This window comes from Podarcis melisellensis, assembly GCF_964234715.1.
Source record: "Podarcis melisellensis genome assembly, chromosome: 8".
In the NCBI taxonomy this organism is placed as follows: domain Eukaryota; kingdom Metazoa; phylum Chordata; class Lepidosauria; order Squamata; family Lacertidae; genus Podarcis; species Podarcis melisellensis.
In genome coordinates this window covers 33,471,653-33,497,166 of record NC_138540.1, presented here as the reverse complement: position 1 = coordinate 33,497,166, position 25,514 = coordinate 33,471,653, and the positions used below count along the sequence as shown (strand labels likewise).

Sequence of the window (25,514 nt, the reverse complement as noted above, 5' to 3'; positions counted from 1 at the left end):
GAATCCTGATCAGACAGGGTCTATCCCAGGCTGCCATTTTACGAACCTGATCCACTGTTTACTTAATTTTTTTTATGATAGCAAAAGGCAGGGTTCCCGCTAGCATTATTATACACACACACACATACATACATACATACATACATACATACATACTGAAATGGCACTTATTTACTCTTAAGTTTTGTAAACTTATTTACTCTTAAGTTTTGAAAATGTATCAAGTCAAAATTGTTTTGTCTTTGAAAGTGGGAAGGAACCAAACAGTCTTTTGGAAATGTCATTCCAGCCAGTTTTCTAAGATAATGAGAACGTTGAGATTTTGCTTTGACTGCACAGTAGAATTAAGAATGAAATGAGCTCGCAATACATTCACTGAGTGCTTTCATTTCCCCCCTCTTCCAGTCTATAAGGAAACAGGAATGGACAGCCATCATCCCAAACTCCCAGCTGATCGTCATTCCATATCCTCACTACTCCCCTCGAAGGTAATGCCACTGATTTAAATCCTGTCATATGAGTTGCAATGGCTGTTGATTTTAAGGATTTTGAGCCTATGCTGTGGTTGGAGCCAGACCGTTTCCTTTTCTCACATAAATCCTGGTATACTCAAAAATCTAACTACTTTCCTCGTTCACACAGCACATAGCTAAACTATAGAACTCACTCACACAGGAGACAGTGATGGCCACCAAATTGGGGGGGGGGCAGAGGCTATCGGTGGCTACTAGCCACAAAGACTATGTCCTACCTGCACTCTCAGAGGCATCATACCTCTGAATGCCAGTTTCTGCGATCTGCAAACAGGCAAATGTTGTACTTGTGTGCAGGCTTCCCACAGACATCTGCACAGGCACCATGAGAACAGGGTGCTGGACCAGATGGGCCTGATCCTGCAGGCACCTCTTATGTCCTGAGTTGCAGAGAGAATATACCAAGCTTTGGCTGTGCCCCAGAAGCAGAGTATAATTCTATAAACACAGGGCCATATTGCTTGGACTAAAATGAGACAAAGTCTTTAGAGCAATTTAATAAGAGTGTTGGTAGTGATGATGGTGAAGCCTCTGGCTGTGATTGGCTGAGCCAAAGAAGCAGGGAGTTGTTGCCATTGGCTCGAGCTGCTTAGAAATGAAAGAACAGAGCGATGAGCATGGGATTGGGACTCTTAAGAGATTTAGGCAATGACAGGCTAAGAAAGCCCCCCGGCTATTGGGAAATTAGGTTTGGTGTGGAAAAGGTCCTGAGAAATGAGGGAAAGAGCAGAAGGCTTATGGAGTGAGTCTGAGAGGATTATGCAGAGAAGCAAAACTGGCATAGAGAATCGGCAGGTTGAAGCTGTAGGGGCGAAAATGGGTGACAAAGACAACAGAGAGAAATAATTCCTGTCCAAAGAATGAGCAAAGCTGAAAGTGGGCATGTGATCAGGAGCTATGGACATGAGGTACTCACTTTCACATACTGGCTGACTGCAGGTTTCTGGAAACTTAGGCAAGCCTTATTGGATGGAAGTTGTGCAATTGCAACCTCTCAGAAGATGTTCCCTGTGGGTTGTGTTAACTGGCAGGGTTTGTTTTTTTAAAGAAAGAAAGATTCCAAAGAATTGACCATAGATGTATAATTCCATAAAACGTGTCTTCATAAAATGTGTTCTGTCTGGGGGTTTTGGTTTTCTTTGTCAAGTAGCAAATGTAATTGTGGAGACAATGGCTTCCTGAGAAGTTTGGTTCTAATCAAATATACATTCTCTGTGTCCAGTGAAGTGCAAAAAGATTTCTATTCAGATTTCCAGCACATGCTGTGTGTTGCCATGGCTCTTTGAATTCTGTTGTAATTAGGGGCACGAAACCTGCTTAGCAGAGGATTTCCACAATGAAATCCCCTTGAAATAAAGTCCCATTTGTATGAAAGTAATTGGCTTTCCTTCCCAGCTGCCCTTATATTTGGCCTACTAGGAACCCCCTTGACATATAGTAAAGTTAAAAATGTGCAGTAGGTAGTGTTTATTTACTTATTTATTTACTTATGCACTGCTTTTCCAATGTGTTCCTCATGGCTTCCCACAGTTGCACAGAAAAACAAAAAAATAAAAATAAAACTACAATCAACAAATCAATAAAATAACTAAAAGCTACATAGATAGATGTGTATGGTTTATAATTTGGTGATTTTATCTCTGTAGTTGTGCTCTTATTGTGATGACCAGTGCAAGGAAATTTCAGTTTACCTTAAAATAAAAGAAAGATTTTTTTTTTTGCATCAGTCACCAACCATTGCAATTTATATGCAGAATACATCTCATTGAATGTATGCAATATATTTGTGTAACTATGTTGATATTAAAGCTCCACGCTTGGATAGAAACTATTTTTCTTTAACCACGAACAATTGGTTGTAACCTGAGGTATCGAACAGGCTGTAAACAGCAACTCACCTGTTCACCTGTAACAAAGACCCATTGCTTCCAGATGCCCAGGAAAAGACCATTTCCTTTTAATCCACACTTGGGCAGCATGGATAAATATGGGACAGGAGGGCAAGCAAAAGATTTTACAAGTCAGTAACTCTTGTGGCACTTATTTACAGGCTGATAAACTTGAATTTCTAGGCTGATAAATTGGTGTCCATCTCTCCCTTTCAGAAAAGCAAAATCACTTGAATTACTACACTCTTTTTACTTCTCTTATGATGGTGATATGTGTATATACTTATACCATTGGTTCATATATCCAGGGACCCAGAGAAAAACTATATTAGAATAGGACCATTTTAAAACCAAAAGCTATAGAGACCTACCCTTGCCTTAATAATGAATCACATTTTGTGATTATCTTCTCTGTTTGTAAACTAAACAGTTTGTAAACTTTCTCTAAATCTCGTGGGTGATATGCAAATGTGCCTGTCCACCACAGCATATTTTTGCTTTTGCAAAAATCTCTTCCCCCTTCAGCCCCCCATGTTCCCCCCATATCTACTCCAAAGTGTTGGGGGAGGACTCTTGATCAGATTTGGGGTGGCTGAGGGATGGGGAGATGAGAGAAGAAAGGGGAACTTGCTTGTGCAGCAATGGATACCATTCCATATATCCACATTTGACATCACAGGCCATTTGAGATAAAAAGAGACTACATTGTGCTATTAAAAGCAATCAGAAGCAGCTTGCATAAAACAAGGAACCGCCACCCTTTCCCCCTAGGGATTTCTGGAGAGGAAATCACTTATTACGCTCTTCCATACATATGCAACCTCCCTCTGTTCCCCCCTCCCCCAATCTTTCCAACTACCACTACTATGAAAAAAGTCGGAAAACTACTAAAACTAAACCAGGGTGTTGGTTCAGTTATTGTTTTTTCCAAAGGTGTTTGCCTTGAAATCCATTGGCAAATATTAACTCATTGCCCTGTTGGCAGCACTGATTCATTCCTCTTCCCAGTGCCCACTAGGATGGAAGAAACTTACCTAATAGAACAAATTCTTCCTGCCATCAGATGTACAGGTGATCGAGACAAACTGACCAGCCATCACACTTGTAAGAAGGCAGAATGAAATGATTGCCCCTCATGGAGATATATCCTACCCCTAATTTGCATGTCAAGCGTGATGGCCATTTCACTGATGTTCAGGCAACCAGATTTCTCTGGAGTTGTGAACTGGATCTTTAATTATCTTTCTGTGCAGATTAGGGGGGGTTGAGACTGTCTTGGTGTACAGTAAGCTCACTGTAGACACACTCTATATATAAAATCATAGAACTGCAGAGTTGGAAGGAACCCAAAGGGTCATTTAGTCCCAGCCCCTGCCATGCACCTTCTACCTAGGCAAGCAAGAAGGATTATCAAATTCAGTGATACAATCGGGTCAAGAAAAGACACTTGCAAAGCAGGTCTGGTGTGTCCTGGGAAGAGCCCAAAGGGCCAGATAGAGAGACCAGGATGGCCACATTTGGCCCACAGGCCTGAGGTTCCCAAACCCTGCTAGAGTCCATCAGTAACCAATCACTACGAAAAGGTGGAAGGTAAGGTTGGAGCAGATTTTAATGTTCATTCTCCACCCAGTCAACACCTTGTCATGTACTGCAGGGGGAAGAAAAGCAAAGAATGCCTAGAACTAACATACTGTAGGTAGGAAGACTGATATATTCAGATACATTTCCCAAAATGCTTACCAAATATGTTGAAATATTATAGATATCATGCTATTGATCACCATGTGAAGTACCCCGAAGCGTTCAGTTAACTCTGTAATCCAGTTCAAGCTCCATTGAATCCAGATGCAATAAATGTCACAAGAGCGACTGTTACAATAATGTCTCATTTAGTCAAAGCAACACAGTGGGCTGTGCTATTGCTCCTTTCAACCAGCATCGAGTAAATTCTGGTGCTGATATTTTAGGAGCTGTTGGTGTAGTACTACTACTTCCTACAAATGTGGTTTTAGTCATTTATCTCTTATTTTGCTCCTTGTGTTTTCTGAAAGAATTGCTCTCTTAAATTTATGCCTCTTATAAAATGCACATTGATTTTAGTTTTCAGTCAGTTTCAAGATTTATTGATTGCAGTGGCTGACCTCAGTGGCCAATAAATCTTTATTGTAATCCTAAAACAAAACTATGCTTGTTTGCTAGAGAGATCACAGCTTTATTAATCTTTGAAATAAAGCAGCAGCACTTGAAAAAGTGAAAAGAGAATGCAGTTTTGCTTTATACTAATGTAATCACATGGTAGTTGAGAGATATTAAACAAAGGAGAATGTATTCTTCCACCTGCTTACTCCAAAGCAATCTAATCGATCTTTCCACAGATATGTGGTTCAGCTTCGTGTTCTAGTTTTTGAAATGGCCTGTGTGCCTTTGGGAGGAGAGATCAGAAAATATTTTTGTGGGAAAAGTTCATTATATGTTGTTTTAAAAAACAGTGAGCATTGAAATGCAGTACTAAGGGATCCGGAAAGTCATTTTCAAGCTAGATTTAATTAATGTAACCATCTCCTATCATAATTTATACTTGACAAGCTTGTGACCTTTTCGTATGGCTTGTCTAGAAAAGCTTCTGTAAATCTTCCATTTTAGTAAAATGGTTTGTTATTCTAATTTGCCTTTGCTTTTTTGTTGTTGTTGTTGTATTCTTGTTTTTAATTTTTTTCAGTTGTGACAGTTGGGGTTTTGTTGTTGTTTTGATTTTCACCAGTCTAACAGATGTAGTAAAATATTGGATTTAGACCGTAATATTCATTGTGCCCCAGTAGGATTTTTATATAGTAGGTGAGTTAATTTGCATCTCAAAGCAGAATTTTATCCTTAGAATATAGTTTTGTCTGAGGAATAGAAGTGTATAGTGAGACTTTGCCCTGTGCACCCACAAATGAGAGTGCAGAGGGGGTCATTGTCCTCCAGTTTTTCTTGGAACTACACTGCATCCTTACTAGGCACTTCAGGTTGTTCACCCCATGCATATTATGCGGTGTCATGGATACTGAACCTTTGGTGGCTTGCCACTCAGTGTGCATTGGCTCTGTGTTCAGCCCAAAGTAGGAGGAAACAGGAATGCTTCAAGGGAGATTAGTCAGATTACGCCATTTACAAGGCATCTGAAGTTAGATCAAGGAAGCCCCAAGTCATTCTGTAAACACAGGCATCCCCCCCCCCAAATGCTGCATTTTGGCTTTTTTTTAAAAAAAAAAGTGATCACTGATTTTTTTTAAAAAAAGTTGTCCTTGTGGGAAAACCATTGCACCTATTATTCTGAAAGTATTCATCCCCTGAGAAGGGAGAACCATTATACTGAATTCTAAGACTTTTTTGCTTTTTTTAAAAAAAAAAAACCTTAAAAGCTTGCTGCACAAAATCCTTCAGTGAAACTGTCTGCAATTTGGCAGGCTTAATCCACCCTGGAGGAGCGCCTTTATCTGCAAATTTTGTCCACTTCCGGGGGGGGGGGGGAGGGGGAAAATGCAGCTATTTTTAGATTTCCCATTGTAATCAGTGAGGGGGAGGGAACAGTGTTTCAGACCCGAATAACAGGTTGACTCAGAAACACATGGGGTTGTAGCCCATTAAAATCTACTCAGAGGAGACCCGTGGGTATTAGTAGACTTCAGTTATGTCATGCCAATTAATTTCAGTGGGTCTGTTCTGCATAGAACTAACAGTAGATGCAAGCCATAGAGCGGATTCAAAACAGGTGAGTTGGCTTCCCTTAGCCAGAGATACAAGTTAAATATTTTGGCTGGCACACATCCCTAGTAAATACCTCCCATAAAATAAGCCCCTAGAATGGAATTGAATGGAATGCAGGATTTTGCAAAATGCTTTAGAAGAAGCCTTGTGCTTGGACCCCTGGGGAGTGTTTCACCTTATCCTAAAGAGTATGCTGGCAATTAACTCTGGAGCCATACTTTTTTCAATCCTAATACTTCTTTTCTTCAAGCAGACCTAAGGATTACAGAAGCACATAGTTTGCAACCCCCCCCCCCCCCCACCATCCAAAAACAAGAGAGGGATCAATTACAAAAACGGGAGCAGGGGTTGGAGAATGTATTTTAAATGATCTCCTGACGGGTGTATTATGATTGTGTTGTTTTCTGCATGCCTGAGTTGGAACCACACTCCACAAATGGGACAGTTAAGAGTTCATTTTGCTGAAACACATTAACTCAGATCAATATGAAACCGTTGCCTGGGCTGTGAGAAAAGAGCAAAATGACACATGATGGGCTAAATGCTGCCTTGTGGCTTTGAATTGACATCCTGTTTATGAACTTCCAATAATCAATGGAGCCATTTGCAAAGCACGCCACAAGAACACTTGAAGTTCTTTTGTGTTTCGGTACCCCAAAGATAATTGAAGAATTCTTATGTATATTATTTTCCTGAAATAAGGGTTTCAGGTTTCCAAACTCCATACGCCGTTTTAGTCCTAGCTGAGAAAGGAAAACCTTTCGATGTTAGCATACTTTGAGTGTGATGCATTTGTAAGCTTGTAAACTCAGAACATAGCAATATCATCTGAAAAGTGACTTTGGTAAAGATGATGGAAAGGGTTGCCTTTGCTCTGTTTTGGTATATTTTGCCGATAATTCTTCTCTGCTAAAGCCTTTGAAGGAAGCTTTATTGCAGTGTAGTTTCCTGTATTTAATAGAACCCCGTTAAAAACAGGAGCTGAAGAAATACACCTACCAGTTTTTCCCAATTTGTACTGCTTCATATCATGGGTGTAACATGTGGCCTTTCATACTCAGAGACTAATGTGCAGTAGATTATCTTCTCTCACTGCTGCTGCCTCCTGCTTCCTAAATCCTTCCTTTTCTCTGCGCATTGTCTCTGCTTCCAAAAGCGAACATCAACTTTGCAGTGAGTCAACACATCAAACAACAAGTCAAAATGTTACTCTGACACGACAAACGTGCCCTGGCTGGGGACAGGGAGATGATCTTAACTCATTGCTTTACATCCCATAGAGCTCCAAATCAAATAGGCCCGAAGTCAGGCAGCTTTTTATTATTCTGCTTTCCATAATCTCTGTGGAACATCTTGCCATCAGTCCTGAAAGTAAACTGATGTTTTCTTGGATTCTCCTTTATACCCACAGCTGGAGTGCCAAGCTGTACCTAACCCCAAGTAACATCGTATTGCTGACGGCTATTGCCCTAATTGGGGTCTGTGTCTTCATCCTGGCAATAATCGGCATACTTCACTGGCAAGAGAAGGTAAGCTTAATTTGTTACGAGTGTTTGTCTTCCTCGCATAAGGTTCAGACAATACAACATTGCAAACCAAACTCCGCATCATCCTTTTTTTAATTAAGCCTTTCACTTTGGGAAAAGTTGCCATTTTCAGCATGATGATTTTGAGTCATTTCTTCAATAAACAATGGGGGAAATAATGCATGTTAAAGTATGCAGAAGGTCCCAGAATTAGACTCCTATTATAAATATATTGAGTAACAAGATTGAGAAAAACGTCTGCTTGAGACCTTGAGAAGCCATTGCTAGTCAGAATGGATAGTGGGTTACCCCCGGCCCCAAATCAAGCTTGGCCTTAATGATGGGATGGGGGCAGGTATTGCAGCTAGCTATCCATCCCAGTCTTTCTGAGCAAGTCATATGGGGAGGATTAGATCTGCCCCTCCATACAGGCCTTAGCTGGTGGATGAATGCCATGTTCCTTTAATAAAGTTGTGGCCTACTTATTCCCGTGCATTCGTGTCTTCCTCTTTCTTTCTTTCTTTCTTTCTTTCTTTCTTTCTTTCTTTCTTTCTTTCTGCAATACAATATGTCACTTGAAATTGCAGGTGGGGGTCACATTTTTGAATTCTCATCAATATTAAAAACAACCCTGTAAGTAGAAAGCTAGCACAGCTGGACTAGAAACTCCCTCCCCAATGAGCTAGGTTTTTTTAAGTGGAGTTACTTTCCATAAGTAAGGGACACGGGTGGCGCTGTGGGTTAAACCACAGAGCCTAGGACTTGCCGATCAGAAGGTTGGCGGTTCGAATCCCCACAACAGGGTGAGCTCCCATTGTTCAGTCCCTGCTCCTGCCAACCTAGCAGTTCAAAAGCACGTCAAAGTGCAAGTAGATAAATAGGTACCGCTCCAGCGGGAAGGTAAACGGCGTTTCCGTGTGCTGCTCTGGTTCGCCAGAAGCGGCTTAGTCATGCTGGCCACATGACCCAGAAGCTGTACACCAGCTCCCTCGGCCAATAAAGTGAGATGAGCGCCGCAACCCCAGAATCGGTCACGACTGGACCTAATGGTCAGGGGGCCCTTTACCTTTACCTTACTTTCCATAAGTATCTGCCCTCTGCATTCTGAAGAGGTACTATCCCTTCCTCCCATCACATTTTGCTATATGTGGCCTCAGTACACAAGTCAAAAAGTGCCTTCGTTCGTTAAGCTTTGTTTCTGTGGCTGTGGCTTTGGATGTCTTGCTCTGCCTGTAGTTTAACTGAAAGATACTTGAGGCACGTTGTGACTCTGTCAATGAATGAAATTTAACCCATGCTTTCATTATTTTCAGTCAGGCTGTAATACAAAGGGATTTCTTCCCTCTTGTGTTTAAGAAACCCTTGCTGACTTTTTATTGACATGCTTCAAACCGTGATATTTTACCATGAGCAAAACTGACTGTTTTTCTCTATAGAAATGCATTGATCCGGAGAAGCCATTTGGGAGGCTTCTTTTCATACTACAAAAGGAAACTGTGTCCCAATTTCCCATATAGCTCTCCATTCACAGCAAACAGTTGAGCCAGCAGGGTAGCCAATAAGTGCTGCCGCCTAGCCAAGCTGTAATCATAACTGTCAAAATTACCGCATTTTAGACTTGTCATTGGCATTCATGAAACAAAAGAGCAAGAGCTAAATGTTTAGAAAGGTTTTGCACGGCGCCTGGAAATTAGTAAGCCTATTGTCATAAACCCTTCCAAAGCGTTAACACCAAATGCCAAAGGAAGGAGGTACAGAAACAACCATGAAGTTAGATATTCAGGGTGGCACTCAACTCAGCAAACAGAACCAAGTTAGCAACAACTGTGCTTTTACTGAGCAGGGATATCTCTCGCCTCTAAAGTATGAAATGCTGGCTGACTCCTCACACACCTCCAGCTTTATCAGGGGTATTAGCTGAAATTGGGAGGAAGACCGTGAAGGGCATTGCACTGTTACAGGGGGGGGGGAATGCATATTCTGAAGAACAGCTATTTGGGGAAGTTGACAAGCAGGTTGGGATCCGAAGGTGCCCCCTCACTTTTTATAATTCTACTAATCTTTTTAAAAACCAACTATTTTTGTAATTAATAAATAAATAAATAAATAAAAATCATTCAAATCTAAACCCAGCAGTTCAAGATGCATCTTTTAATTCTGTGTGCGAGAACTGGCATATAGCGGAGAAATATCTCTGTATAAACCACAATGTATCCGAGGGGTGGTTTTTTTAGACTTTTGTGTTAAATGAGTCTTACAGGTAACCTTTTCAAAATGCCATGGAAGGGAGAGAGAAAGAGGATACAGCTGGCTTGGAATTACTGTTTGAAGGGAGCAACGGCAGGAATGGGAGAGGAGAGGAGCCAGCACATTATGCTCTGTGAATTTGCCAAGACTGGGAGTGGGATAGAAGGGAACATGTTGCAGGCTTCTTTTATACATTTGACATGTGTCAGAGCCTTAGTGGCATGAGCATGTCACTGCCAAGAAGCCCGAAGTGATAACGCCTTAAAACCGGAGTTCTTTTCCTGAAAGATAAAAGGCCTGACAGCAAAATCCAGAAGGGTACTGTCAGTTCAACATGAAGTCCCAGAGTGCCCTTAGAGAGCAAGCACAGCTTGTCAGATAAGGATGAGGTAGGTGAGGGCAAACTTTTCACAAGCCACCTTAAGATGTAACAGCCATTTCCCTTTCTGCACCAGGCCTCTCCTCAATTACAGGTGGATGTTTGTGCTTAGTCCACTAAACAGTAGAAAGGCAGGTTTATGGGCAGTTTTTACTGGACAGGTTGCCCAGGGCATATGGAAGATTGCAAACTGCAGAAGACATACCTGGACCAACATAGGTTATATATACCCCTTCCTTTGTTTAGAGAACGGGCATGTCAATCATCATGTGCAATGCTTACAAATATTTCCTTTTCCTGCATTGCAGTACAGTGGTACCTCAGGTTACATACTCTTCAGGTTACATACGCTTCAGGTTACACACTCCGCTAACCCAGAAATAGTGCTTCAGGTTAAGGACTTTGCTTCAGAAATCGTGCTCCGGTGGCGCGGCGGCAGCAGGAGGCCCCATTAAAGTGGTGCTTCAGGTTAAGAACAGTTTCAGGTTAAGGACAGACCTCCGGAACAAATTAAGTACTTAACCCGAGGTACCACTGTACCTGTAATGATTATTTGAGCCAAACATTGTGGCTTATAAGTTTGCATTTCGAATAGTGGTTGAAGGCAAATGCTTTTTTAAAACACAACTGGAGCAAGCCCACCAGATGTTAGTCATTTTAGAGCTTCCCCTCACGTCTCAGCATATAAGCACAGTCCAGACAACAGGAAATCCCTGTGTACCAAGAGTCATTTCTACTTTGACAATTATCGCTCTTAAAGAAAAGCATTTAATGAACCAGCCCAAAGCACTGGGCCATTAACACAAAAGAGAGTTGATCACTGACTGCACTGGCCATTTCTCTTCTTCTCTAAAATGACACCTATTTAAGTACTAACCGTTAAGGCTTTTAGTGAGCTTTCCATTACCTCTTCACATGATAAAGCAGCTACTCCATGCAATTCAGTAACTCCGGAAGTCAAAATGCAAGATGCATTTACCAAAATACTCTCTTTCATCCCTCTCCCCCCCCCCCACAGAAAGCAGATGACAGAGAGAAAAGGCAAGAAGCCCATCGGTTCCATTTTGATGCTATGTGATGCGCCTTAATATGTTGATGGAGGACGTACTACACATTTGCTTGGTCTCAGATACTGTATTCGGGCCTGCGAGGGCCGGGGGGGGGGGTATTGTTCCTGTGCTATTTGTAAATGTTGCATTGGTTTTAATTTATTTGTAAAGTGCTAAAATCAAGCCTGTTTCAACTTGGCCCTCCAATAATTGGTTGTATATATACTGATAGACGTTTTCTCTTTCTTTTTAAAAAAGCTGTAAAATCTGCTTTAATAATGGATCATACTGCATGTGTTCAATTGTTTGCATATCCTCACTGTCTTCTGTACAATGACTCACGAAAAGGAAGTCGTATGTAAATTTTAGAAGTGAGTTTCAGTCAGCAAAATCCCCACTAGTGCTACTTGAGTAAGACTTGTCACTTACACATTCCACAAATGTGAATTGCATTTTTATAATTGTCAGATGAGTGAAGATATCTCATGCTATTCTGACTGTCCTCCAGGGTGTTTGATCTGTAGTTCTTTGGGTTACTCAGCTTTGTATGAATCTACGCAGCCAATCAAGTGAGAGGAAAGGCTGTAAATTGGAAGATACAAACACCCTAATAAGAAAAAGAAACTGGTCACAATGTCTATTAATATATTAATATTTTTAAGATGGAAGTATATAATTCAACTTCTATTTTAAATTATGCCTTCCTAAAGTGGAATAATTTTGCATGGCTTACTCATGGTTATCATGTAATTGCACTAAAGATTAATCATGATAAAAGTTGACCAATAAGGTGAAGTTATTGGGAAAGGAATAGGGAGAGAATCCACCATGGAAAACTATGTTGTATGATCTTTCCAAATTCACTTATAATCAAGGGCTGGACTGTGCTGTATTTTCATATAATCATACCAAACCATTTTTTTAATTTTTCTGCATTTGGCATGAATAAGAACAAAGAGTATTCCAGCTAAGTTTAAGAATCATTTTCCAAAAAGGAGGTTTGGGCTTTTTTATTAAACAGATTTTGTTGGAAACATACTTTGTATAATATGGTTGTTCCTTTATTCTTAGAGATTTATTTATAATTGACCATGATTTGAAAACTGTTGTCCTGCATTCCTAATAAATGGCATCTATTAAGTTATATCATGCATGTTGGCTTAATTTATGGATGGTGAATCTAAATGTTGCTTCTTTTCAATACAACATCTGTGCTCTCTGTGTGGCCCCTTGAATCAACCATTGAATCAATCTTGTCATTTCGGCATTGACCTGTAAAGGAAAATCAAAAGGGGAAAAATGAGTCGGAGAAACGGGAAACACATGAACATGTGAAGCTGTCTTATGCTGAGTTACTCAGGCCGTTGGTCTACTCTGACAGCAACTCTCCTAGGTCTCACACACCAGTAGTCTTTCCTAAGCTTATGGCTTGAATTTGTTTCACACGAAGACGCCAGAAACTGAACCTGGGATCATCTATATGTAGAGCAAACTGTATGCAAAATCATCCCCAGTCATGACTGCATTTGCTTTACTTCTTCCCAGTCTTGGCACTTCCTGTGACAGTAGCAAGAGAGAAGTGCAAATTTGCCCTGGTTTTGAAACTCATTTTCTATCTAGTTGCCACAGGCCTTGCTTATTAGAGAAAGCTTGATGGAGTCCTCAGCCCACATGTTGTATGACTGCTGTTAACTGATCTAGAACAGGGGTAGGGAACCATTTTCAGCCTAGGAGCCACTTTCCCTTGCGATGAACCTTCCAAGTGCCACACGCCAGTGGGAACAGAGACAAAATAGGTGGAGAAAAGCATGTGACAACCTTCGTTCAGTAGGACACATCCAAGCCACGCAAAAGTCAATAAGATTTCTATAAAGCTTCTTATTTATTTGCTGTGCTTAAAATCCACATTTTCCCGCTAAGGAGCTCAAAGCGGCATACATGGTTCTCCCCCTACTCATTTAATCCCTGCAATGGCCCTGTGAGGTAGGTTAGGCTGAGAGGCCGTGAGCTTCATGCCTGAGTGGGGATTTGAACCATGGGTTTCCCAGGTCCTAGTATAACACTCTAACCCAGGCTTCCTCAACCTCAGCCCTCCATATGTTTTTGGCCAACAACTCGCATGATCCCTAGCTAGCAGGACCAGTGGTCAGGGATGATGGGAATTGTAGTCTCAAAACATCTGGAAGGCCAAGATTGAGGAAGCCTGCTCTAACCACTAAACCACACTGGCAGCTTGCAAACAAGAGGCAAAAGCATTCCAAGAATGTGCAAAGCTGGAATCATGACAAGTAGTCAGTGTCAAGGATAGGCTAAGTAGAGAGGTCTGGAGAGCCACACTTGCCCTCAGTAACTGAGGTTCCTCATCCCTGCTCCTGGCAGTAGGGCAAACAGAGGTCTCCTGTGGTGTACTCCAAATATAGAGAAAGTAGACTTTGTACAGAGCTATTTCCATCCATTTTATATCACTGATAATACACAGAGAAAGCTATAGGGAGTATTACGGGGATTTTGTATTAATGCTACAGTTTGCAGGTTGTACCAAGGGTAAGAAATGCCTGAAATATCTCATCTCACACTGAGATGTTTAACTTTTGAGGGGAAAGGACAAGGGTGCACATTCGGGGTAGTCTATAAACTGACTATTCCTATGTCTTGCGGCCCCAGATTTCCCAAATGTGATAGGTAAGGTTTCAAAAACGGATCTCAAAGAGTACACCAAGACATGGAACTGAACGTTGGAAAAATCCAGGACAGATAAAAGTTCTTCTTCATGCAGCACATAGTTAGAACTATGCAAGTTGCTCCCACAAGCTTAGATGGCTTTGATAGGATCGGACAAATTCATGGAGGAGAAAGCTATCGATGGCTACTAGCCATGATGGCTATGCTCTGCCTCCACAGCTGGAGGCAGCAATGCTTCCGAATATCAGTTGCTGGAAACAACAGGAGAAGAGAGTGCTCTTGAATCCGAGTCCTGCTTGTGGGCTTCCAATAGCCATCTGGTTGGCCTCTGTGAGAACAGGATGCTGGACTAGTTGAGCTATTTGGTCTGATCCAATAGGCTGTTCTTATTCCAAGAAGCCACTAGTGTGGAAGTTGTTTTCTTCTCTCTATTCTAATAATGTGTTCACTGCTTGAGAACCATGCCCGTCTTTCTTTAAAACAGTGATGCAAGAGAAGGTGTTACTGGTTTTGTTTGTTATTATGCTATGTATTTTTGTGTTTTTATATTGTAAACTGCCCTGTGATCTTAGGGTGAAGGGCAGTATTAAAAAAAACCCAATGAATAAAATTTATAATAAATGCAATTAAACAAAAAATAAAAAAAATACTGTTCATCACCTTTTAGATTTTTACCGAATCGTTTGTTAGGTCCATGGGATGCACAACCTCTTGAGTGTTGTACCACCTGAGTCTCGGCTAAAATGAATGGAGCTTGTATCGTCAGAACAATTTGAGGTTCACCACTTTTATAAAGCTATGCCTGGACGGTGTTCTTTATAGCAGGAAGAGCACAATGTAATTATAAAACTGACAGATTAGTGGATAGGAAAAAACAACATTCTAGCGTTACTTCGATTGCTTAACCCATTTTAATGGTAAGAAAACATGTGTTGCCTCTTTGCGATGTTCCAACTCTTAGCAGTTACATCAATAAGCTCCACTGCAAACAATAGTAGCACTGCTCAAGTTCAAAACTGATTGTTCAAGTATAGTTTTTAAAAAAAATTAAATCCAAATAAGCTAACTATGAATCATTCTGCTGGTGAGCAGTGTTGGGAGACATCTTTAGCTTCCAGCAAAAAGTGTGCAATCTCACATGTAAATTTTTGGATACAATCTTGTGTTTAAATTCCTAAATAGCTTTGACTTCAGTGTAAAAATTTTGTACTCTGCAAAACAGCTGCTTGGGGTTTTTAAAGCTCTCCAGACAACTGTCTAGCAGATGCAGGGGTTTTTTTAAGTATAGCACGTTACGTTGCAGTTCAGATGGTTAGTCTAGATGAGCCTGGAGGTGCCTTTGTCAGCTGTTTACTATTCATGTGTACTGATCATGTGTAGTGTTCCTAGCTGTAAAGACTCCATTTGGGCATTTTTCTCTCCTAGTCTTGCTTTGGTTTGGAAACTCTAAAGAGGGAATCCTATGGAGCCAAAGTTTGCAGGGACAAATATGTCACTGAATTCAACCTACTGCTGTGAGGAATAATTCTCCTTTCCCCCAACACACACACACCCCAATTGATTTATGTAAATCAGATCACAATGTGCCAAGAGAAGATTCACCTGCCTAAGGATGCCTCTGCACAGAAGCTTCATGCAGATGCCTTTTGGGAATGCACACTAACCATGTGAATGTGGGGGGCATGTATCTTTTCTTCCACAGAGCAGCTAACAGAGGTCGCATCGGATTCGCGTTGGAAATGCACCACTTCTGAGCCACCTGCATTGGGCTCTTGGTGCAGAGCTCCAAAATGCAGGGAAAAACAGGTAAGGCAAGCTCAAGTCTCAGCAGGAGATTGGTAGAAGCAAGGTCAGTCTTTCAGAGGCAGCATCACTCCATGGCAGAGCAATCCTTTGCATGCAGAATCCCACAAGTTCTGTACCCAGCATATCCAATTAATTGGGTCAGATATCAGGCGATGGCAGAGACCTCTGCCTGAGATTCTGGTCAGCAGCTGCCAATCAGAGTAGACAGTGCTGAGCTAGATGGACAAATAGTCTGACCTGGCACACGGCAGATTTGTGTGTTCCTAGATGTACCTTGAATCTGTAATGCACTCTGCGTATTGTTTGTGTGTGAGGCGGGCGGCTTATTATAAATAAGCTATGTTTTCAAGGCAGAGATGCATCCTTGACTTCTGAAGCATGAGGAGCCACCGCAGATTTGGGCCAAACTAAGCATATACATGACTGAGCATTTGTGGGATAAGGGTCTATAATTTGCACGTGTATAAATGTCTCTCACCTGCATATTAGAGGCTTAGGGAATCTCATGTTTTGCTGTGAATAATGATGGTACAATTACACTGGAGAGACACTGTGCTTCTTAATCCTCACTGACTGGCAGTCACAAGTTTTAGCCAGCTTGTATAAATTATTTCACAGGTGCTTATCTCTGTAGTGCCAAAACAGAGCCACCTAGGTTTAGAGTGACCTGGCCATATTGGAGACCATTCTTCCTGGATCACACATATGTTAACAGCCACTATTTCAGTACATCAGTATGGAGGTTCCACTTTCAGAACAGTTTGTTTCCAGTTTGCATAACTAGTTGTGCATTTTATTTTTATTCCTAGATGGAAACCTACCCTAGAATCTGACATAAGAAGTGCCATGGCTCACAGCCAGTTGAGATTTATTTCTGCATGCTGGTATTACCCCCAAAGCTGAACCTGCATGTTTATATGTTCTACTTGATCACTTAAGACGGCTGTATATTGAGAATTCTGCAAAAAACCAGAACAAAATACCAGTGAGGAAAAATGGGGGGGGTGCCTGAAAAAAGAGCCACAGGCCCCCTCTGTTTCTCTTATTGATCTATTCGTCTCTCTCTCTCTCTCTCTCTCTCTCTCTCTCTCTCTCTCTCTCTCTCTCCTTAGTGGTTAATTTTCCCTTATCCTTCCACACACACTTCTAGGGATAATTATCCACTGAGCGGGAGATGGGTAGATAAGGGGAGTAGACACTTCCTTTCACTATCCCCTCCAGCTAGAAGAAATTAATCAGCTAAGAAGAGGAAGACATCTATACTGCTTGATATGTATAGATGCTAATTTGGAAATAATTAATGCAAATTGCAATACAGTACACCTCTCCTTAATGGGTGTGAGCAGGTGAGCCAGGTACTAGCTGTTGATGGGCTGCTTCAAGTCTTCTATGATTCTGCTGCCACTTCACATGGTTGTTTATCTTAAAAGCCCTTCGAAGTAAAAAGTTTTATTATTATTATTTAGAGAGAGAGAGAGAATAAGTGTGTGTGTTGCCTAACACATGATGGCTGTAGGCAACTTAAAATTAAAACAAAGCATACAACACTACAAGATACTTTTTATTTATTTAAACAACATCAGCGGACACCTTGCAACAGAGGACTCTCCTCTGGAAAATAGGACACCTGCCACCCTCCCTCCAGCCTTCTCAGCCTATTGATGGGGGTGTGATCAATTAGCAGGGAAAGTTCCCATGTGGTGAGTGCAACAGGTTAGCAGTGACTGGCCAAAGGTCACCCAGCCAGCTTCTGTGCTGAGTGAGAATTTGAACCCTGGTCTCTCCCAGGTCCTAGTCCAACACTGAAACCATTGGACCACCCTATGTATACTGAGGGCAGTATGGTGAATAGCAACACCCTCAACAGCTGTCCCAGTTACACCTACACAGGGAGGTAGCACAAGTTTTGAGCTGGAAGCAGCTGCTTTAGCCTGAGTGCAAGCAGAATTCTTAACAAGTTGCATTTCTGTCACTCAAGGTGACTTTTAACACTAGCATTCCTGCTTTGCTGAATAACATGGCCTTTATACAGTGCTATTTTTCTTGAAAAAGAGGTGCCAGAACTCACCATGAACGCCTCCCTTGTTCTCTTATAATGGCAATGGTACCCACCTGAGAGATGCCAGAGCGGAGTTCCGGCTGGAAAAAGGCCTGACTTTATATCTATATAGTTTGTTTCATTCATTTAAGTTTCACAGGCTAACAGCAACTACATCTCCAACTAGGTGTATATACATAAAGAGGTTCAGGATACCTAAGAGGGAAATAGCACAATAGTTTTACAGTACAGCTCAGATGTCTGAAAATCCTGTGGCTGTGCTTACCCTATGAAGAAACTGCAGGGGGGGGGGAGAGAATTACAAAGAGAAATGCAAATTAGCACCAAGCTTATGACCCTGACTTCTACAGCACTGATGCAGCATCTTCAATGCCCAGGATCCTATTCTGCCAGAGAGGGGCTATTAGATGAAATGGCGCCATCTGCTGCACCAAAAATACACATTTGATACCTCTATTTCCTGTGTTGCTAGCTCGTTTCCAGCCCATCCCCCTATTTAACTTCATACGAGATTCATAGGCTCCTCTAAAATGCTGTGCAAATCGAAAGTGTGCACAATTTTGTCACCATTAGACCTTGCACGTCTGGGGGGGAAAAAAGATGTACAAAAGCTAGCAAATTACTTTTGTTCGGTTTGGGTAAGGATGGCTAAGCTACCAACACAATAATAATAATAGTAATACCAAAAAAAAATCAAAGTGGCTAAAACACATTAGGACAACACCAGAATTCATAAGAGATGGAATCTATTGTTGTTCAAGCTCTAGTGAGTAAGCTCAGCCATTAAAACAGATATCAAAAGGCAACCTTTATAAGTGTCCATCTAATTTACAGGCAGTTTATTGGATTTACTAGCTCTTTGGATTCAGCTGCAAATTGCTTCCTTAAGTACTGAGACCCTGACAAGTGAAATACTGCCATCAGGATACCAACTGCAAAACAATATTGATCACTAAAGTTTGTATTGGCAGGTGTGCCCATTCCTGTGCATGCTATTGAGAACATGCATTATTCTCAAGTAATTGACTTGTCAGATTTAATAATCATAGGAGTTTGTGTGATGCACACATGAACTCGTATAAGCTTACTACATTGAAAGCCTGAGACCGGGGCTTGTCTTTAACTCACAGTTTTTGTAAAGCACCTAGAACTTTGAGGCCATTCATAAGTATCATCACCCTTTTCAATATTGTGTAGGAGCAAGTTTGCAGGGAAAGCTCTGCTGTTAAACCTTGCCTCAAAGGTTGAGGTAGCAAGAAGAGCAGAAGTGATGATAGGCTTGCAAAAGTGGGGTTATCATACACCCAGAAAATGAGGGAGAGGACCAAAGCTGCAAGCTTTCTGAAGACAGTTTCAATGTGATAATGGCAAACAGCCCTACAGTGAATTCTGAATTATGTGTTCTCAGCAGCTATTCCCACACCTTCATTTTCCAAATGTCTCAGATGTTTCCACTGGAAAACTGGTTGGGAACATTTTCTTGAAATCATTAGAATCAATTTAAGCTTAGAGTGGCGACAACAGAGCAGGACTTTGGGGCAGAAGTTAAGGTCCACAAACAGTGGAATGAGCAGAAGCCACACACACAGCAGGAATGACTTATCACATTTTTAAATAAGTGAAGTCATTACACATTGGCATCTAGCGAGGAGGTTCAAAGTCCAAAGACTAACATTATCTAACTAGATTTTAGCTTTCTTCCACCACTTTGCTGCAACCAAAAAAAAAAGGAAAAGCTGTTGAGAAGAGATTGTGGCTCGTTGTGGGAGAGAAGCAGCATGATGAGCCAAATATTGCTGCTGGACCAGGAATGGAGACAGATGAAGAAAGGACACAAAACAATCCAGTTCTTCCCTCTGGAGTGGTGCAGGCATCTCCTAGATGGAATGTGTGTGCTCACACTCATAGTGGCTCTCCAATTACTGGCAGGAAATAGTTACAGTTCTCTGGAACCAAGACTTTGACAGCAGCAAAGGCTCAGTCCTGGTGTGCATTTTCAGTGTTGGGACACAACCCTGAAACTTCTCTGGTTAAGAGTAGGTGGCAGATGCAGAGTGCATTTGCCTCACCCCTCAGGAACTACTTATTAGGTTTGTATCCTGCCTTTCCACATCAGCCATGCCCCAGTGTACATCAGTAACAGGGTGGGTGGAGGGAGGACAGCAGCCACATGAGAGGGCATTGTTTCCAGGCAGACTTTGATCTTCGGGAGTGCCCTTCCTTCAGGAGCTGAGCACGGTTTAGAACAGGGGTGCTAGCCCACGTGGTGCCCTCCGGGTGCTGCGGGATACAATTCCCATCAGCCCCGGCCAACATGGCCCATGGCCAGGGATGTTGGGAGTCGTAGTAAACAACATCTGGAGGGCCACGCAGCGTTGGCTGCCCCCCGGTCAAGACCAGCAGCTGCAGAAGGCATCCATCAGTCAACCGATCAAGGATGCTTCTTCCTGAATGTTTCCAAAGCAGCCACTGCTTGCGCATTTTTGCCGTCCCCGCAGAGCATGTCCAGTAGGAAGGAAGGACCTTATCTGAACGACCGTCCAGATCGAGATGGATCCGTTCGGTCGCGGGTGTATGGGAGGGTGTGTGTATCGCTGTTTGTTTGCTTCGGCCCCTCCAGTCGCAGAAGATGGGACGAGAAGTTAATCCGATAAAAAGTGCGATCATCTTAACTCACTGGGTTTCTCTCGGGCAAGCGCGATGAGCAAAACGCAGTCAAGGCGGAGGCGCGATCGGCGGGGATTTGCACTTCGCCGGAGTCTCCAGCCGTGTCACCGGCGCCACCACCGCAAATTCATCCACCGATTTCTCTGCTTGGCCCTGTAATGGGGAAGAAATGGCACTTTTAACGTGAGGTCTGTCTGCTGCTCCCCATTCAATCCGCGCGCTTGGGGGTGGGACCAGCCGATCCCTCCTGGGATCCACCCAGCGTCTCCCACCGAGTCAGGAACTTGTATCGGCGGCAATCGGGGAGAGAGACGCGCGCTTTTGGAAAGGGAGACGCCGGGAGGGACACTGCCGCGCCCTGTGAGCTCTCGAAACACGGAGAGAAACGCGTGAAATCGTGGAAGAACACCGAGGATTTTGCGCTTCGACTGGGGAGCCCAGAGCTTCTCATCCCCGGACAGCCGGGTCTCGGAGCCCACCGCGCAGGGTTGATGTGACGATTAAGGGAAGGCAACCGTGCGCTGCCAGGACTCAAGCGAGTGTACAGATGGCGCTCTCTTGGTCCCCAACTCCAGCTCCTCCAGCTGACAGCAGAGGCAAAGGCATTTTGTGTATGCTCAGAAACGCTCTCGCCTTTAGTGTGGCTTCATGGGAGGCCTGGCATTGGTTTCTGAGGCCAACCCTCTCTTGGGCAGTCCTGATTTAAATTAACCTCGTCCACTCTCCTTCCTATTGCTATGCGCAAAAATAAGGACCGCCAACCCCCTTTTTCATTTCCTATCTCAGAAAAAAAGGAGAAATCATCCCTTTTCCTATTTCTCCCCAGCCCTTTCAGTTGTTACCCCTTTTTTCTTTTCACTTCACCCAAAATTCCCCCTCTCCAATCAGTCGCAGCCTTTTCTCCATTGATTTTTACAATAGTGTCCCACCTTTGCTCCAGGGAGCTCAAGGTGGAAACAGAGACGCCTCTTCCCGCTTCTTCCTCGTGTTATCCTCACAACAACCCTGTCAAGGATGTTAGGCCGAGGCAGCGTGACTGGTCCAGGTCACTCAGTGAGCTTCAGGCTGAGCAGGGATTCGAACCCAGATCTCCCAGGTCCTAGTCCAACGCTCCAACCACTACGTCACACTGCGTTGGGATGGATAGATAGATAGATAGATAGATAGATATAGATAGATAGATAGATAGATAGATAGATAGATAGATAGATAGATAGATTATATGGGGCAGGGCTTACCAGGCTGACACCCCCCCACAAAATTTTATTCCAGTTGGGGGCATAGATCTTGGGATTTTCCCGATTTTTTTGCGCGCGGATGGTGCCGTTTTGGCTACACAGGCAACGACACTCCTCGCCTTACATGGAGTAAGAGGTGGTGGCAATTAAACGCGGCCGAGGCGGCGATGTCGTTATTAAGAGTGACGGATTCATCTCCGTCTGAAAAGCACCTCCAGGCCCCTCCCTCGGTCTGGCGACCCCCTGCTTTCAAACGCGCCCTCTGACTCAAGCCAACTGGGCGACATGAAGTCAGCCAGTCAGTGGCTCTTCTTCGTCCCGTAAAGGGCGCGCGGGGACGACGACCCTGCCGGGTCCCTTCATGGGGAATGACCCCTCAGCTCCTGGGAAGAAAAGCCGGGTGCAAAAAGCATGGGTGCCCGTGGGTGGCATGCAGCGCACATGGGCCCGGCGCCGAAATTTGTGGGTGCCCGGTCCCCTCATGGGGAATTTTGTGGGTGCTCCTCGGGCACCCACCTAAAATGACTCGCAGCAAAATGAAATGAGCTCCTCGCCTCGGGCTTTTTCAGGCTGCGCGAACGAACCTACGCACCCAACCGTATAGGATCGCGCTGGAAGAAACCCTCAGCCCAGGCTACTTTTTGACTCTTTCCCTCGGTCTCGTATATATAAAAAGAGTGGATTCAGCCCTGCCGTATCCCCTCACCTTAAAAAGAAAAGTGGGGTTATGAGGGGTGAGGGAATATGGGGGGCGGAGGACGAAGCTGCGTCACCCCCCACACCCGCCCCCTCGCCGGTGCCTCGAGGCAAGGCGGCGGCGGCGGCGAGGAAGAGGGCAGGCGGGACGGAGGGGCGGGAAAGACCCCGGAGGTGCCCCTTGCCTCTGAGGCGGCGCGCGAGGGGCGGTGGGCGGGCGGGCGGGCGGACAGACAGACAGACGGGCCGACGGGGCACATGCGTAGAAAGCGGCTCCTCTCGGGCGGACTCTCCCCTCCTCCCTGCCTGCCTCTCACACACTCTCAGGCTGCCTGGGCGGCGCGGGCGCTTCGTCGTCGGAGCTGCTGCTCGAGGGGCGGAGGGCGGAGGCGGCGTGAGGGGGGAAGCCGTTTCCAGAGAGCGAGCTGAGGGGATGCGGAGCGGCGTGGCTTTCCTCCGCTTGCCGCCGCCGCCGCCGGAGGACTTGTAAGCGCCGAGGGGAGGGACCCGCAGCCTCGCTCCGTCCTGCTTCTTTCTTTGCGCGCGGGCTCCACGCGCTCCATGGGACTCGGCTGAGGCGGGAGCGGCGGCGCCGCTGCCCGTATCTTCTTCTTCTTCCTCCCCTCCTCCCGCTCCTCTCCTCCGAGGAAGTTTCCCGCCAGCAGGCGCGCCCTGGTGGGCATGAAGGGGCGGCCGGGCTGGAGCCGCGGCCAGAGGCGGCGGGACTCGAGGGCGTCGTGCCGGCGAAGGGCGAAGCGAGTCTGACCGGCGGGGGTCGTCGCCGCCGCTGGCGGAGGCGCGGGGGGCGATGATGGTGGCGGCGGCGGCGGCGGGTGAGGAGACGAGGGGCCCCTCACGCTGAGAGAGAGGGAGGGAGGGAGCGCGGCGCTTCTCACCTCTCTCGCCCCCGACCCCCTTCGCCCCTCCCCGGCCACAGGTGCGCGGAGACACCGCGGAGGAGGAGGGAAGATGGCCCTGGTCAAGGTCTACTCGGTGCTGGAAGGTAGGAGGAAAACTGGAGAAGGGGTTGGAGAGCGCCCAGGATTTCAGACATCACCATTCATCTCGATCATCGTTTTTTGTTGTTGCCATCGGTTATTTTCCTAGTCACCACTGCCGTTATTGCCATTATTCTCCTTAACAGGGGAGCCTCCTTTGCTGCTCATCTCCCTGAAAAATCTGGATGCCCAAGACTTGAGAATGGCAGGAAGCATGGAGAAGAAAGTCTCTTTGAGGAGGGGGGGGGGAGAGAGAAGGAGAATTATTCCCTTTCTTCCCCCTGATCAGCTCAACGGGGACCATCTCTCCCTCTCTCAGCTCCCCAAAGTGGCCAGCCAGCTGCTTCTCTCTCTCTCCCCCCCCCCTCACATCCACCCTAGGGGGTTAAGTGGGGTTAATCCCTGACATCTAGGAGAAGAGCCAGATGCTGGAGCACAGATAAGGGTTGCTGCAATCTTCCAGCCACGAAAGGGCTAGGGGGAGTGGGCAGGTGGAGGTGTGCCCCAGGACATCTCCAGGGCTGCCTTTTTTTTCTATTTGGCAAGGATGTGGGTGTGTTGAGGTTTTCTGCTCAGTGTGTGTGTGATTCCGCTGTTCTTCTGCTCCAGTTTCAGCCATGTTTTGACTTTTCAAAGATGTGTGGAGCATTCAGCTCTTCATTCCCCTGCCCCACCGCCACCCCCAAATTTATGTGATCTGAGAATGCTGCAATATTATGGGAGAGATGAGGTTGGGTGGGGTTCGCCTCCATTCAGGTCGTAACCCTGTTTGGTAAATACTGCTCCGGCCTCACGGTTTTTAAGCTTCTTGGGAGGTAGAGAGTGAAGAGCTGGACCCATTTTTAACCAACCTCCCACCCCCACCCATATGTCCTGTGATTTGGCATCTCTGCAGGTACATGATGCTGCCAGCACATTGGGTAGTAATCTGGACATCCAAGTATACCCCAAAGGCATTGAGACACCCTCTGCCCTCTACATAAAGACCTGGCATTTCCTGACTGGCACACGACTTCCCCCCCTTCCTCTTTCTATCCCCACCCCACCTGCACGCCCAGGAAACAGAGCCCAGTGTTCTCCACCTCAGTGTGGTAGGTGTGCTGTGACTTTTTCTTGGAAAAGCTGTGGCCCACACCAATATCTTCCAAGCCCAGGGTTGCTGGCATTAGGCAAGTAGCTCTCTTCCTCTCTCCTCCCCATCCTTCCTAAGATTAAGGTTTGGCCCAGATCTGTATCACTTGCTCTTTGTGAAAGTTTAATGGCCTAGATCTACTAATCAGAGTCTGGGTCAAGACACTTCTGGCAAGGTGCCCTTTACCTGTCAAAGGAAATGTCAGCAGTGCTCAGCATGGCTCTGGCTGGCACGGTGCCTGTCTGCCTGGGGGTCCCACCAGCTAATCCGTAGCATATTTACAACGTACCATTAAACTTTTATTAAAAGTATGTGTTGCATTCAGTGGTGACAAATCCCATAAAGGGTGGAAGAAACTGCCCAGGTGTTTTTTTGTTCCAATAGGATCTGCAGCTATAGGCTCTCTGGAAACAACTGCAGCTCTGTAGCTAGTTATAGTTGGCACTTTCCCAATTCCCTTCCACCCACCTCCAAAATTCTTGGGTTTTATATACATGCACTGGTTTATTTTCCATAGCGCATGGAGACCGGCCACCTGAGAACATCCATAGTTGATTCCTTGGGCTCATCTGAGTATGCTTCCGTCCAACCACAAAGCTGGGGAAGTTTGTTTCTCTGGGGTGGGTGGGGATGACTGAGTAGCAACTGAGAGTTAGGAAATCCCAAGGAAAATCCCACCCACTAGGTTTTCAGTGGGTGGGTGGAATTCTGGTTCTGCCGCCGACAAAGGTAGTCCAGGTGATTGTGGAGTGTCCCTATGAGTACATACAACTTTAAGGACTGCCAGGTGTTCGTTTTGTTGTGTCTTGTTGCTGACTGTCACAGAGCTGCAGGTAGCAGGAGACAGCCCTTATTTTAGAACT

At 44.6% G+C, this 25,514-nt stretch overlaps 2 protein-coding genes across 3 annotated transcripts in view; both read left to right on the top strand.

Annotated features, from left to right (window-relative positions):
• ITFG1 (integrin alpha FG-GAP repeat containing 1) overlaps positions 1-12,517 on the top strand; it is a 110,237-nt gene extending 97,720 nt beyond the window's left edge. The window contains exons 16-18 of the mRNA XM_081924054.1: positions 406-488; positions 7,584-7,701; positions 11,343-12,517. Coding sequence (XP_081780180.1) covers positions 406-488; positions 7,584-7,701; positions 11,343-11,402 — 261 coding nt within the window. The 3' untranslated portion in view covers positions 11,403-12,517. The remainder of the gene's footprint in view (positions 1-405; positions 489-7,583; positions 7,702-11,342) is intronic.
• A 10,100-nt stretch (positions 12,518-22,617) lies between these two features.
• NETO2 (neuropilin and tolloid like 2) overlaps positions 22,618-25,514 on the top strand; it is a 40,171-nt gene continuing 37,274 nt past the window's right edge. The window contains exon 1 of one of the 2 annotated variants that reach the window (XM_081924059.1): positions 22,618-23,524. In XM_081924059.1, the coding sequence (XP_081780185.1) occupies positions 23,491-23,524 (34 nt within the window). In that variant the 5' untranslated portion in view covers positions 22,618-23,490. The remainder of the gene's footprint in view (positions 23,525-25,514) is intronic. The other variant, XM_081924058.1, reaches the window with a different exon arrangement.